At 45.2% G+C, this 15,458-nt stretch overlaps 1 protein-coding gene across 1 annotated transcript in view; it reads right to left on the bottom strand.

The window, feature by feature from the left end:
* Positions 1-15,458, bottom strand: part of LOC147085055 (low affinity immunoglobulin gamma Fc region receptor II-like) — a 35,009-nt gene that overhangs the window by 14,649 nt on the left and 4,902 nt on the right. Inside the window, exons 4-6 of the mRNA XM_085979414.1 lie at positions 13,167-13,180; positions 10,723-11,014; positions 770-871 (exon numbers count right to left, since the gene is read on the bottom strand). Of these exons, the coding sequence (XP_085835540.1) occupies positions 770-871; positions 10,723-11,014; positions 13,167-13,180 (408 nt within the window). The remainder of the gene's footprint in view (positions 1-769; positions 872-10,722; positions 11,015-13,166; positions 13,181-15,458) is intronic.

Raw genomic sequence — 15,458 nt, 5'->3', positions numbered from 1 at the left:
AAGGTTTTTGTATATTTTTATCATTTAGAAAATGTAATTTAACATCTATTTTTACCCTTATGCTGGTTAAAGCAGGCCCAGTGCTCAAAGCAGGCGTCAGTGTTTTCCTGGGCACTCACTGAAGTAGATGAGTCACCTCAGGAGTAGTGACCACCAAATGACACGGTTCCAGGTCCAAATAGAAAGAGAAAAGGTTTATGCAAAGATGAGTGAGCAGGTTGAGGCAAGGTGGAAAGACAGAGCTTGACAGACAGGACTGTAGATCAGCAATGGGATTTTGTTTTATATTGCAAGGGCACGTAATAAATATTTGAAAAAAAAGAGAGCAATTCTGGACCCGCTGTGTGCACAGTTTCTTTTTAATCCCGAGATAGTCAAATCCAAATCTGCTCCAGCAATAGAGTTTTTTTTATGGCGCATGCGATGATCACCTGGACAGGTACCAAATTCCAGTTTATCGTGCACGGGCAGCGTTATGCCGAAACCTGGAACTTGCGGGGCCATTCTGGGGGCTTCCCGATGGTGTGTACACTGTGCATATGCCGTCATCGGCCCCACAATATCCGGCCCAATATTTTCCAATGATCCGACTAGGCAGAGAAGCCTTTCCAAAGCATGCAGTCAGAACTCTTCTACATTTGCCTTACCGTCACCTTTCACACTGTTAATGCTGGACTGGGTTTGCAGGCTGTTTGCAAGGCCCGACCAGTTTTTCGATGATCTTAGTTCACGTGAAAATTTGCACTTTTTTTCCCCCACGATCACTTACTTCTCTTTGCAAGCAAGAACCAGGTCAACGCCACAACCAGTAAAACGATGGACCCAGCAGTACATCCCAGACCAATGTTGAGCAATAAACTGTTATCTGCATCTATACAGAGATAGAAAGATGGAAGATTGCTAAGATTTCATCAGCACACAAGAAATGTCAGCATTTACTTCCAGCTGAATGTCCAGTGCATAAAAGGGCACTAGATGATATTCTCTGCTTGACTGACTGCTTTGCGTCAGTGACACCTTCTACCTCACGCCCGAAATTAAGTTCATTTGACATGAGTATGATTATATGGGGGTGAAATTGAACATGGGAAGAAAATTCAAAGAAAACGTCAGTATTGCACTGTTCGATTATTTTACGCCCCGTTTGAGATCCAGTTACATTGCACTCGAAATTCCATGTGGGCGGTGGCGCAGGATCGGCGATATCAGATGGGCCATCGTTTATATGAAGCTCCTGATATTCAATTCCATTGCTGACCAATACAGTCAATATGGCGCCCGTCCTGCGCCAATGACCGAATCATATTTCTAAGCCCCATATCCTCACATCTCTCTGTATAGAGGGACTTTTCCTGCTGTCTCCCCTCTAATATTGTATTTACTACACTTCCTTATAGACCCCTAACTATTGACACTAGTTTGCTTCTATCATAATTTTAAATTATCATAGAAGCCAACTTCCGTGCTTTCATAATTTAAAAAACATAGGCCCAGAAATTCGGGTCCCCACGGATGAGTACGCACGGGGTACTCACCCATAGGCCCAATGGAAGTGCCGATTTCGTTCATGCACTGCGCATGCACGAGAAACCGGAACTTCCGTTCCCTTGAAGGAAAGGGTTCACAGGTGGAACGCCTGCGCCGGAGAGGCAGCGCGTGCGGATCGAACTTACATTTTTTTTTGCAGGTTTCTCCGGGAGGGTAAGTCTCCAGAAGTTAAACTTTTAAAAACAGATGCAAGGCCTGATTTTAACAAGGTAAGTGGTGAATTAATTACAATTAAAATATTTTTTCAACAGGCTTATTATTTTTAAATACTTTAAAGAAAGGTAAGTTTATTTTTAGCCCCGTTAGAAAATGTAATTAATTTTTTCGAAAATTAAATTATTGTTTAAAACAGTTATTTTTCTGCCCTTGCAGCGCGTTCCTATGCAGAGCTAGACAGATAGCTAACAACTTGATATCTTCCCATAAAAATCACAAGGCTTGACTTTTCTTGTAAAGCTTTACTGAAAGATTCTTATTGTAAAACTGAAAAACAACACAGAAATGGAAGCACACATTAGTATACAAGCGCATAACTGATATGCATACACAAATTTAGGTACGCCTGAGCAACACAGTACATTTGGCATGTAAATTACCAAACACGTGGAAACACAGCTTACTGTGAATACACATTTAGCAAACTGGAAGGCATTCTCTTTATATTAGCCCTGTACATAGTGCACCAAAATGCAGCTACTAGTTAACCAGCTAGACAGAGAGCGAGCACTTCACGGCTAGCTGTGTAAGTTTGCTTACAGAGAAAAGTTACAAACTAAACATTTTCTGCAACATACAGTATACACTAATCATCTATAACATTCTCAAGTACTTACAGACAAATAATATCCAAGACTCAGGCATGGGAACAATACAACTTCCCAGAGCATGTGCTGCTGTAGGTCTGTAGTTTACTTTACTGCACTTACTGTGCTTTACAGCACTTTACTGCACTTGTACTGCAGTTGCTAGGTACCAAATAGCCACTAGGTGGCAGCACACAACGGGAATCGACCCAACTTACTCAAACCCCTGAATTAACTGGAAAACTAACATAAATTGCTACAGAGAGACAGCACACTCCCCGCTTGGTACAATTCCATTGTACCACTACAGATACAAAATAAACCTAAAGAAAACGTCCTTTGGCTGCAAACATACTCAGAATCCGTTCTCTAGGTTTCTTCAGAAAGGAGGACTACGATCTCTGAGACTGGCCTCAGAAGCACTTTGACAGTCCCCTCCTTGACAATCTTCACCTCCACCTTATGGACCCTCTTGTCCCTGCTCGGCAGAGTTTTGACAACCAGTCCCACTGGCCATTCATTTCTGTGTGCTTGGCTGTCTTTCAGCAAGACAACATCTCTCACTTTGACATTTGGCTTGTCTTCTGTCCATTTCCTACGGCTCTGTAGGGTGGACAAATACTCTCCTCTCCATCTCTTCCAAAAAGTGTCTGCAAGACACTGGACTTACTTCCACTACTTCCTGTGCAGCTCAGCCATGTCAAAGTTTCCAGAGGGGGCTGAAATAGCACTCATCTTTTGAGTCAGGAGCATCGTTGGGGTGAGGACTGCAGGCATGTCTGGGTCGGTGGACACCGGCACCAGGGGTCTTGCATTCATGATCGCCATGACTTCATCCATGAAAGTGCTTAAGACGTCGTGTGTGAGACAAGTTGGTCCCGTCCGAAGCAGCATAGCATCCAGAATATGCCTGGCAACACCGATGAGCCTCTCCCATGAACCACCCATGTGGGATGAATGCGGGGGGGGAGTAAACACCCACGTGCACCCTTTCTTTTGGAGGTAGCTTCCTACCGCTGCATCGTCCGTGTGGATCTCCAACTCCTTACAGGCACCCACGAAGTTAGTCCCTCTGTCAGAGCGGAGAAGTTTGTCTGGATCACGGATTGAGAAAAACCTCCTCAGTGCATTGATAAAGCTGTCTGTTGACATGGATTCGATCAGCTCAATGTGCACAGCTCTGGTAGACATGCACGTAAAGAGCACCGCCCAGCACTTGCTGCCTGCACTACCTCCTCTTGTGCAATGCGTCATGATGGTCCATGGCCCAAAGACGTCAAGGCCCACGCTGGTGAATGGAGGCTCTGGAGTGAGTCTGTCAGCGGGCAAGTCTGCCATCTTTTGGTCCTCTAACCTCCCTCATAGCTTGCGGCAGGTAACACACTTGTGGATAACGGAAGAAACCAGACGCTTGCTCCCGATTATCCAGTATCCGGCTGCTCGGATAGCTCCTTCTGTTATGTGTCGTCCTTGGTGAGCCACCTGCTCATGATAGTATCTCACGAGTAGTGTGGCAATGTGATGGGTGTGCGGGATGATCAGAGGGTGCTTTTCTTCTCTTGACAAGTCTGCGGATGATATGCGCCCTCCGACCCGGAGCAAACCATCTTCATCTGTAACTGGGTTGAGCTTTTTAAGTGGGCTTTGCTTGGGGAATGTCTGTCCCTCTTCAAGACATTTGAATTCCTCCTTGAAGGCATCATGCTGGACCGAGCGAATGATCATACCTTTGGCTTGTGAAAGCTCACTTGTGCTTCATACTTCTTTAGAACATTTCCATCCTTTGTGTTCTATGTTGTCCGAATTCCCCTTGAAGGATGCTGCTACATGAATGAGTCGGGCTGTGGTTTGGCAGAGTGTTCTCCAGCTTGAGAATCGCTCGAAGCGTTGTGAGCCCAACTGAGCTTCTGAGGCTTTGGTGACCAGGGTCGTAACTTCAGGCCGAATCTCAGTATCAGCTTCAGACTAAACAAGGGTGAAGGGATTGGACTCAGGAGTCTCCTCTGTGTTGACATTAAACAGGAAAGAGGGGCCCGAGAACCAACTGCTTTGCTGTAGGTGTGCTGCTGGTATAGACCTGGTAGCATGGTCTGCAGGGTTCAGGTCTGTGGAGACATAGCACCACTGGTCAGGGTGAGTGGATCGTCTGATACGAGTCACCCGGTTGGAAACATACACATAAAACCTTCTTGTGGAGTTGTGGATGTAACCAAGTACAATCTTGCTGTCCGTGAAGAACTTGATGGCGCCCACATCGATGTCAATCTCGTCTCTGATCAACTCGTACAGTTGAACAGCCAACACAGCTGCACAAAGCTCGAGACGTGGAATGGTGTGGGCAGGCCGAGGGGCCAACTTGGACTTCCCCATAACGAATCCCACATGGTATTTCCCATCGGCGTCAGCTGCTCTCAAGTAGGCCACAGCTCCTATTGCTACTGTGGAAGCGTCTGAGAAGATGCACAGCTCTCTTCTCTGTGTTGAAGACAGCGAGCCTGGAATGTAGCACCTCTCTATGTGCTGGTCTTCGAGAGCCTTCAAGGACTCCTTCCATAGGTTCCATTTTGCTACTTTTTCTGGGAGGAGTGGAGCATCCCACTCACTCTGATCCGATGAGAGTTCCCGTGCTAATGCTTTTCCTTGCATTGTTATGGGAGCTACGAACACCAAAGGGTCGTACAAACTGTTGACTGTAGACAGGACACCTCTCCGTGTAAATGGCCTTTCTTCACGGGACTCCAGGAATGTGAAGCTGTCTGTTTCCAGGTTCCAGGAGAGCCCCAGGCTCCCTTGAAGGGGGAGAGGATCCACTCCAAGGTGCAAATCCTTCAGATCCTTGGCACGGTCCTCTGCAGGGAAGGCTTCCATCACCTGTCCACTGTTCGATGCTACCTTGTGTAGTCTCAGGTTGGACTCTGCCAACATCGCTCTGGTTCTTGTCAGGAGGTCTATTGCTTCTTCAGGTGTGGTAACCGAGGTAAGACCATAGTCAACATAGAACTGTCTCTCAACATAATGCTTTGCATCGGAGCCATATTCTTGCTCATCTTTCTGAGCGGCTCGCCTCATGCAGTAGATAGCCACAGCAGGTGAAGGGCTGTTTCCAAACACGTGGACCTTCATCCTGTACTCCACCACATTCTTGTTGATGTCGTTGTCCTCATGCCACAGGTAGCGGAGATAGTCCCTGTGGTCTTCTCGGACGACGAAGCAATAAAACATTTGCTGCACATCTGCTGTCAGGGCTACAGGTTCTTTCCTGAACCGCAGAAGAACTCCCAACAAGGTGTTGTTCAAGTCTGGGCCGCTGAGGAGTACATCGTTCAGAGACACTCCTTTACATTCAGCACTTGAATCAAACACAACTCGTAACTGGTCTGGCTTTTGTGGGTGATACACACCGAATGTTGGCAGGTACCAGTGTTCTTTACCTTCCTCCAGAGGTGGAGCAGGCTCGGCTTGGTCGTTGTCCAGCATCTTCTGCATGAACTCTATGTAATGGCCCTTCATTTCTAGCCTTTTCTCCAGTGTTCTCCTGAGTGAGCAGAGGCGCTTCATAGCTTGTTCCCTGTTACTCGGAAGACGGCATCTGGGAGAGTGAAATGGTAAGGGTGCCACCCAGCTGTGTCCATCGTCCTGGTAAACCTCCTCATCCATGATGGTTAGGAAAGCTTTGTCGTCCATGGATAGTGCTGGCTTGTCATCATCCTTGGACCTTTCAAACACTGAGCATCCTAGGCTGTCTGTGCTCACGGTGAGGCCTGCCTCTTCCTCACAGGCAGAGGAGGTTGACCTATGATGCTGCGTCATGCCATCGTAATCTTCCTTTACCTGGATCCTGTTTGGGCATGGGCTGAGAAAGGATGTGCGACCATTGAGCAACACGTTTGCTTTATAGACGTTGAAACCCGCTGGTTTGTGGACTGTTCCCAGGCAAACTTCACCCACGAGGACCCATCCCAGGCCAAGCCACTGCGCATAAGGAGCGTTGTGGGGCCCGTTGATTTGCTCACGCACCTTGTGCACCCTTAAGATGTCTCTTCCCAAGAGCAGGAGGATTGGAGCGTCCGGGTCCACAGCTGGAATCTTGTTGGCAACTGGCTGCAGGTGGGGCTGATGGCGTGCGACCTCTGGGGAGGGGATTTCCGTCCTATCATCTGGCATCATGTCACACTCAATTAAGGTGGGGAGGGGAAGCTGTAGTTTCCCATCCATGGACTCGATCATGAAGTTCCCAACTCTCCTACCCGTAGTCTCTGCTGTCCCTGCACAGGTTTTTAGCATGTACGGAGCTGCGCTGGCCTTGACTTCAAAGAGATTGAAGAATTCTTTCTTCGCTAGAGACTAGTTACTTTGCTCATCAAGCACTGCGTACATTTTGATTGCCTTCTCCTTTCTCCCTGCAGGATATGCTTTAACGAAGCAGATTTTGGAGCATGAGCGTGGGCTGCTTGCATTTCCACAAACCTCTGTACACTTGGAGGTGACTGAAGAAGATGTGCTTTTGCTTTGCTCCCCGCTATCCTTTTGTCAACCGCAGCACTCTCGGTGGTTGAAGGAGGAGGACCTGGATGAAGGGCTGCGATGTGTTTTTCACTGTTGCACTCAAAGCACTTGATTGTCGCCTTGCAGTCTTTTGCCATGTGCAGAGTCGACCCACAACACCTGAAGCAGATGCGATTCTCTTTCAGGTATGATTTGCGCTCATCAATAGGCTTGTCTCTAAAGCTTCGAGACTTTTTGAGTGGGTGGGGCTTCTTGTGTATTGGACACTGACGATCTGGGTCATCCACTTTATTCCCAGCAGAACTGGATTGGTTGACTGAGGGTTCGGCTGGAACATCTGTTTTGTGCACGCTCACAGAGGCTTTATTGCTGTACTTTGTGTGTTTCTCTGTTCTCGAAGGAGCGTAACTGCTGGAGGTGGAGAAAGTGAAACTTGGATCATTCCTCACCTTTGCCTGTTGTTGGACGAACCTGGAGAAGAGAGAGAAGGGGGGAAATGCCACGCCATTGTCCTCCTTGTACTTGGATCCCTTAGCTATCCATTTCTCTTGAAGGTTGTAGGGGAGCTTTTCCACGATTGGGTTTACCCCACGAGCTGTATCCAAATACGAGAGGCCGGTCAGGTAACCTTCTCCCTTGGCACACTCCAGTTCGAGGAGAATGTCGCCCAGTTCTCGCAGCTCGATGTTATCTTTGTTGGTTAGCTTCGGAAAGTCCTCAATCTTCTTGAGCAGTGCGTGTTCAATGACTTCTGGTGTCCCATAACAGTCTTCGAGACGTTGCCAAACCAGGTTGAGGCCTGCTGTGAGATTGCGGACGTGCACTGAGCGAATTCTCTTCACCTGTTCTGACGACTCAGCTCCGAGCCACTTTGACATCAAGTCTAGTTCTTCTCTGGCTGACAGATTCAAGTCCTTGGTGGTACTCAGGAAGGACGCTTTCCATGACCAATAATTTTCAGGACGGTCATCAAATTCTAGAAGGCCTGAACTTAACAATTCTCAGTGGATAAGGTACCTAGCGAGGTCTTGTGCACCTTGTGGCTCGGGTGAGGACTGCTTGGCTGGATTGGCCGAGTGCTGTGGAGGTCTCTGCAAGTAAGTCTTACTTGTTTCTTCTCCTTTAAGCTCAGTGTCTCCAAAAACAGGCTGTTTGCTACTGTGGTGAGTAGCTGGTTTTGCATCGAGATACCTGGATGTTTCCTTGAAGAACAATTTGGAGTGTTGTTGGGCATACTCACTTGTACGTTGCACTGGACTGAGGGCTGTTCTAGAACATATGCTTCATGGCTGGGCTCCCCACCTTCATTCTCCTCACCTTCTTCATAAGCTGCGGCTTCAGCTTCAGCGGCAGCGGCAGCTCTCTGGCTTTGGAGAATGTGGAGACTGGCGTCGAGGTCAGCTCTCTGCTTCATCACACAAGTGTCGAGGTCAGCTCTCTGATTCATCACACTAGCTTCGTTTTCAGCGAAGGACAATTGAGCCTGGGCAGCTTTTGCCTTGGCACGTGCTTTGGCGGCTGCAGAAGCTGTCGATGACGACGGTCTGCTGGACCACCGAGATGATCTAGAGGATGCTTTAGAAGGCTGTGACTTGGCATCATTTGCTCGGAGAGGCTCATGCTTCTCGATTGGCTGGTCGACGTTCTCTATGGTATATTGTCTTCCTGAGCGTAGACTCATGGTAGCTGAGTGGTATCTTCTTGTGCTTGAGCCCGCTGTGCTGTTGTCTTTTTACTTTTCTGCCCTCGCAGCGCGTTCCTATGCAGAGCTAGACAGATAGCTAACAACTTGATATCTTCCCATAAAAATCACAAGGCTTGACTTTTCTTGTAAAGCTTTACTGAAAGATTCTTATTGTAAAACTGAAATACAACACAGAAATGGAAGCACACATTAGTATACAAGCGCATAACTGATATGCATACACAAATTTAGGTACGCCTGAGCAACACAGTACATTTGGCATGTAAATTACCAAACACGTGGAAACACAGCTTACTGTGAATATACATTTAGCAAACTGGAAGGCATTCTCTTTAAATTAGCCCTGTACATAGTGCATCAAAATACAGCTACTAGTTAACCAGCTAGACAGAGAGCGAGCACTTCACGGCTAGCTGTGTAAGTTTGCTTACAGAGAAAAGTTACAAACTAAACATTTTCTGCAACATACAGTATACACTAATCATCCATAACATTCTCAAGTACTTACAGACAAATAATATCCAAGACTCAGGCATGGGAACAATACAACTTCCCAGAGCATGTGCCGCTGTAGGTCTGTAGTTTACATTACTGCACTTACTGTGCTTTACAGCACTTTACTGCACTTTTACTGCAGTTGCTAGGTACCAAATAGCCACTAGGTGGCAGCACACAATGGGAATCGACCCAACTTACTCAAACCCCTGAATTAACTGGAAAACTAACATAAATTGCTACAGAGAGACAGCACAGTTATTTTATGTAATTTATTGTTATTTTAAAAGTGTGATTTAAAAACAAAATATTTGAAGTTTTAGTGATGTTTTGGGGCTTATGGTATTTATAGGTTTGACAGCTCTTCCTGTCAAACTTATGAATGAAGCATTCCCTGCTACCATTGGCTCTCCATGGCCCACATGATCCCAGGGGACGCATCAAACTAACTGCGCCCCTGACATACGCAAGCACTGCACACTGGCAGTTGGAGGAGGCCCAGGATCAGAATCCCACGCGGGCCCACAGCTCAATGGCTGGCGCGCTAGGTAAGTGCAGGTCGGGGACTTGCACCCGCGGGAAGTCCCCGACCCGAATTTCTGGGCCATTGTAATTGTCATTTTTATAATGGCCCGCATTTTCCAATCGCAGTGTCCCTGGGATTTTTTGGGCCTTGGGGAGCCAATCACAGAAGGGAATCTCCATTCATACATTTGACAGGAAGACCTGTCAAATATATGAATGGAGATTAATGAAAAATCATGGCAAAACTTTAAATATATATTTTTTAAAAACACATTTTTAAAATGACTTGAAATTACAATAAATTAAGTATTTTAAACAAAAGTTAATTTTTTGAGAAAAATAATTCAAGTTATTTATGGGGCTACAAATAAACTTATCTTTTTTTAAAAGTATTTTAAAATGATAAATCAGTGAAATGTTTTTTTCTTTTTTGAACTCTTATCCTGGTAAAAGCAGGTCTTACTCCTGTGGGTACACAGCGCATACCCACCCGTAGGAATCGGAATATCTGGGCCAATAAAACTAGCCTGTCTATTTGAAGGATTTTTTCATATCTCTATCTCATCGTACCAGGCAGCATCACAGTGAATTTGCATTGCGCCATCTTTAACGTGTCAATTTCATTCAATGTGTGATCTCCTTACTTGAATGGAGATGGCTCAGATACTCCGAGTTAGCCTTCCACGCCCACCAGACCATGCAGAAAATGGAGGATTGCCCAAGTTAAAATGGGCAAGAAATTCGACTGCTGATTTAGGCGGGCGGCATATCCGATTCCGCCGCTTTCAGATCTCTGCCCTGGGGAATTTCTCAGCGAATGGAAGTTAAATTCGGGAGCTCTCTGGCGTTTCAACGCTTATAAAGAAAGAGCATTAAATAACGCTTCCAGCTTTTAATTCGTGACCATTATTTTTGGATAACAGGCGGGGCGGTTCAGCCTCTGCAGACTATGCATAACAAATGGGAACCTTAAGCCTGCAGATAAAAAAACGATCTCCAGTTAACTTTTGCAGCGAAATATTTATATCTCAGTTTGATTTAAAAGGTATTGGTCACCTATATTAACAAGATACGAGCGAAGGAGACAGACATTGAGATACAAGAACACACAACCGCGTTTTGAAATGTGTTGGCCCCTACCTGTCTCCGTAATCGGGACATCTTTACTGAATGGTGAATGCCTCAAATGTCCTGCGACCTTTGTTTGATATCGACAACTGTAATTTCCCTCAGAGCCTTTGCTTCGGGTGTTTATGTTGAAGGTCACACTCCGCTCATCGCCAGTCACAGTACGAGACTGTACAGGATTTTGCTTCTGATCTTTGTACAAGAGAAACGTACCCCCTCTGGAACGAATGTCACCTTTGCAGGAAATGCCAACATTTTCCCCGTTTGAAACTGCACCAGAATCTGGGTCCATGTAGAAAGTCGGCTGCGGGAGTTCACCTGTATGAAAAATACCGCATGAAATTGTGTGTCAAAAGTCTACTCAATAACATATGAGGCCACTTTTGTGAAAATGGAACAAAATCTGTCACCTTCATTCCAATGCATACTTCGCTTTTTATTACTACTTCAAGAAAGGACAGATGGGACACAGGGTGAACCAGAATGTGCTGATTTTTTCTATTATGCAAGGTATTTGATTCAGTCTGTTTTTTTCTGCTTTCAATAATGACCTTTGGGTAGCCGCTTACTGAACATCTCCATTCAATCTGCAAAACCCGACCTTCTTTTGGCTCAACGCTTTAAATGACCTCCCATTCCCAGGCCGATGTTCCATTTATCTGATTCTGTTGGAACTCGGATTAATCGGCTTCTGAAAGGTTTTCATGTTTAGTTCATTCAGTACACAGCAAATAAATGTTGTTGGCATCATTGGAGAGAGAATGAGAGAGAGAGCGAGAGGGAGATTTCACTTAGCAACAGCCAGTGTTCAAGATTGATGTTTATTGTATTGCCATAATATAAACATCCAATCACCTAACATTGGGCCAGAAATTCGGGTGCCCACAGGTGAGTATGCGCTGGGTACTCACGCGTAGGCCCAACGAAAGTGCCAGTTTTGTGCATGCACCGGAACCAGAACTTCCATTCCCTTGAAGGAAGGAGTTCGGAGGTCAAACGCATGTGCCAGAGAGGCAGTGCGTATGCCTGGAAATTCCGTTTTTTCCAGGTTTCTCGGGAGGGTAAGTCTCCAGCAGCTACGCTTATAACAAGCAGTCACAAGGCTTGCTTTTAACAAGGTTAAGTGGTGAATTAAGTAAAATTAAAACATTTTTCCACAGGTTTATAATTTCTAAATACTTTAACGAAAGGTAAGTTTATTTTTAGCCCCGTTAAAAACTGCAATTACTTTTTTCTAATATATAAATTATTGTTTAATATAGTTATTTTATGTAATTTATAGTTATTTTAAAAATGTGATGTTTTTTAAATATTTATTTGAAATTTTAGTTAGGTTTTGGGGCCGATCTCTATTCATAGATTTGACAGGTCTTCCTGTCAAATTTAAGAATACAGATTCCCTGCTACGATTGGCTCTCCATGGCCCATGTGATCCCAGAGGACGCTTCGAACTAACTGTGCCCCTGGGATAAGCAAGGACTGCGCGCCGGCAGCTGGAGGAGGCCCAGGATTGCAATCCCACGCGGGCCCACAGCACAATGGCCGGCGCGCTAGGTGAGTGCAGGTCGGGGGCTTGCACCTGCGGGAAGCCTCCGACCCGAATTTCTGGCCATTGCAAACTGAGCAATGGGATGTTGATGTACGAGAATTGTAAAGTTGTATGCATGCAAGACGTCTGAAGTACAGTGCAAAGACCAGTAACTACTGAATGTTGATGTATGAGAAATGACAACGTGTGTGGGTATGATTCGGCTGAAGGAAAATGCATTGACTGGAGGCTACCAAATAAGCCCAGACCACTTCTAATTTGATACAATGAATAGTGTATAAAAAAGGAAGGATTTGTGTTAAATTTTGAGAAAAAGAGAGAAACCTATTTGAGTGCACGCCTACTCTCGGAACTGCTGACAAATCTCTGCTTGTGAACTATGTTACACTCTGAGGAAATTATACTCCGTGTTTAGATTGAGTTTTAATTTAATGTAGAAAAAAATAAAGTGATAAATAATTATAACAAAATAAATAAGCCTTTACTACTCGACTGAAAAACAGAAGGCTTTATGAACAACAGATGCCTGTATACCTTAATAGTTCAGGCTCTCATTTATGTTCCCTGATACTCACAGTGCAAATACTCTCAGTAATCCGAGCATTGATATCAGCATTCCTACACCCTATAGGTCTCCAGCGTTTCCTAAACGATACTGCCTAGTTAAAAAACACACATTTCGTGCTGGTATTCGTTTTCTAACAGGCATAGTTAAATTTTAAATAGGTTGTAAATGACCAACATGCACAATGGTGCTAGTGGTATCCAGTAGAGGGCTTGGTTTGCACAGCAGCCTCTCAAAATACAATTAAAATTTCTCCCAGGTAAAAACAGCATTAAGCGTAAAACAGATATGTGGTCAACTTGGGGCAACCTATTGTCATGTACCATAAGCTATGCACTTTACTACAAACAAAGATTCTAGCACAGTGGCAAAGGCTAAATAGATTATAAACTGGGTTACAATTTTAAAATGTGGGTTCTGCGCAATTATGTTGATACAGAGGTAGATCCAGCTAGCCGAAAAATGTAAGAATGGGACATTTTTGAACTATTATTTAGATAAACATTTCTTGTGCAGTCGTAAACCCACAGCCACGCCAGCAGCTGCGAAAGCCAAAAGGGACCATTCCGGGCCTGGGAAGCAAGTCTTATTAATTGCATATCATCTTGAATTTCCTCTTGTCATAGTGAAAGCGGAGGTAGTTGAGGTACTGGATGTGCTAAAAATTGATAAGAAGGTGGCATAGTGGCATAGTGGTTAGCACTGTTGCCCGGGTTCGAATCCGGCCGCGGGTGACTGTCTGTGTGGAGTTTGCACATTCTCCCCGTGTTTGCGTGGGTTTCCTCCGGGTGCTCCGGTTTCCTCCCAAAGTCCAAAGATGTCCGGGTTAGGTTGATTGGCTATGATAAATTGACCCTTCGTGTTAGGGGGATTAAATACGTGGGGTTACGGGGATAGGGTGGGATATATGTTGTTATAGGGGTTACGGGGATCGGGTGGGATATGTGTCGGTGCAGGCTCGATGGGCCGAAATGGCCTCTGTCTGCACTGTGGGGTTTCTGTGATTCTGCGAAGATGGGACTAGAATGGCTGGCTGTGCTTAATGTAGATAAGACACGAGGACCAGATGGGATGTAGCTTAGGATGCTGAGGGAAGTAAAGGTGGAAATTGAGGAGGCACTGGCCATAATTTTCCAATCCTCCTTAGCTCCGGGGGTTGTGCCAGAGGACTGGAGAATTAAAAAAGCAAATTAGGGTGTAAGGATAAACCCAGCAACTACAGGACAGTAAGTTTAACCTCGGTGGTGGGGAAACTTTTAGAAATGATCATTAGGGACAAAACTAACAGTCATTTGGACAAGTGTGGATTAACTAAGGAAAGCCAGCATGGATTTGTTAAAGGCAAATCGTGCTTAATTAATTTGATTGTGATTTTGATGAGGTAACAGAGAGGGTTGATTAGGGCAATGCGGTGGATGTAGTGTACATGGACTTACAAAAGGCGTTTGTTAATGTGCCAAATAAAAGGCTTGCCAACAAAGTTGAAGCCCATGGAATATAAGGGACAGAGGCAGCATGGACACGAAGTTGGCTAAGTGACAGGAAAAAGAGCGTAGTGGTGAACAGTTGTCTCCGGGATGGAGGGAGGTATATATTGTTGTTCACGAGGTTATTGCTGTAAGGACCATTGCTTTTCTTGATATATATTAATGACTAGGACTTGTGTACAGGGCACAATTTCAAACTTTGCAGATGACACAAAACTTGGAAGTATAGTGAACAGTGAGGAGGATAGTGATAGACTTCAAGACGACATAGACAGGCTGGTGGAATGGACAGTCACGTGGCAGATTAAATTTAATGCAGCAAAGTGCGAACTGATACATTTTGGTGTGAATAACAAGGAGAGGCAATTTAAACAAATGGGTACAATTCTAAAGAGGGCTCAGGAACAGAGAGACCTGGGGTCTATGTGCACTTATCGTTGAAGATGGCAGGTCAGAAACATAGAAACATAGAAGATAGGAGCAGGAGTAGGCCATTCGGCCCCTCGAGCTGCTCCTCCATTCAATGAGATCATGGCTGATCATACAAATTCAGTACCCTGTCCCTGCTTTCTCCCCATACCACTTGATCCCTTTAGCCTTAAGAAATATATCCAACTCCTTCTTGAATATATTTAATGAATTGGCCTCAACTGCCTTCTGTGGTAGATGTTAAGTCGGGGTGTTCTAGTTGTAATTACTAACACAGACTACAAGATTAAAGTTCAACAGGTCTTTACTGGTTGGAGGTCAGGACTATACTAAAATACAATATTACTACACAGTGCTTATATACCGGTGGTCACCACCGGTATTACGTATACAGCAGCGGAACAGGTGGAACAGGCTTAAGTTCTCTTAAGGTGGAACAGGTTACATACACCACAGTAGAGAATTCCACAGGTTCACCACTCTCTAGGCGAAAAATTCCTCCTCATTTCTGTCCTAAATGGCTTACCCCTTATACTTAGACTGTGAACCCTGGTTCTGGACTCCACGACCATCGGGAACATCCTTCCTGCATCTAGTCTGTCTAGTCCTGTTAGAATTTTATAAGTTTCAATGAGATCTCCTCTCATGCTTCTAAACTCCAGCGAGTAAAAGCACGATTGTCCCAATCTCTCCTCATACATCATTCCTGCCATCACAG

This window comes from Somniosus microcephalus, unplaced genomic scaffold, assembly GCF_052327205.1.
Source record: "Somniosus microcephalus isolate GS21.2 unplaced genomic scaffold, FLI_Smic_1.0 unresolved_chr9, whole genome shotgun sequence".
NCBI lineage: Eukaryota > Metazoa > Chordata > Chondrichthyes > Squaliformes > Somniosidae > Somniosus > Somniosus microcephalus.
The sequence above is the reverse complement of the archived record's forward strand: the minus strand, read 5'-3'. Positions and strand labels throughout refer to the sequence as shown.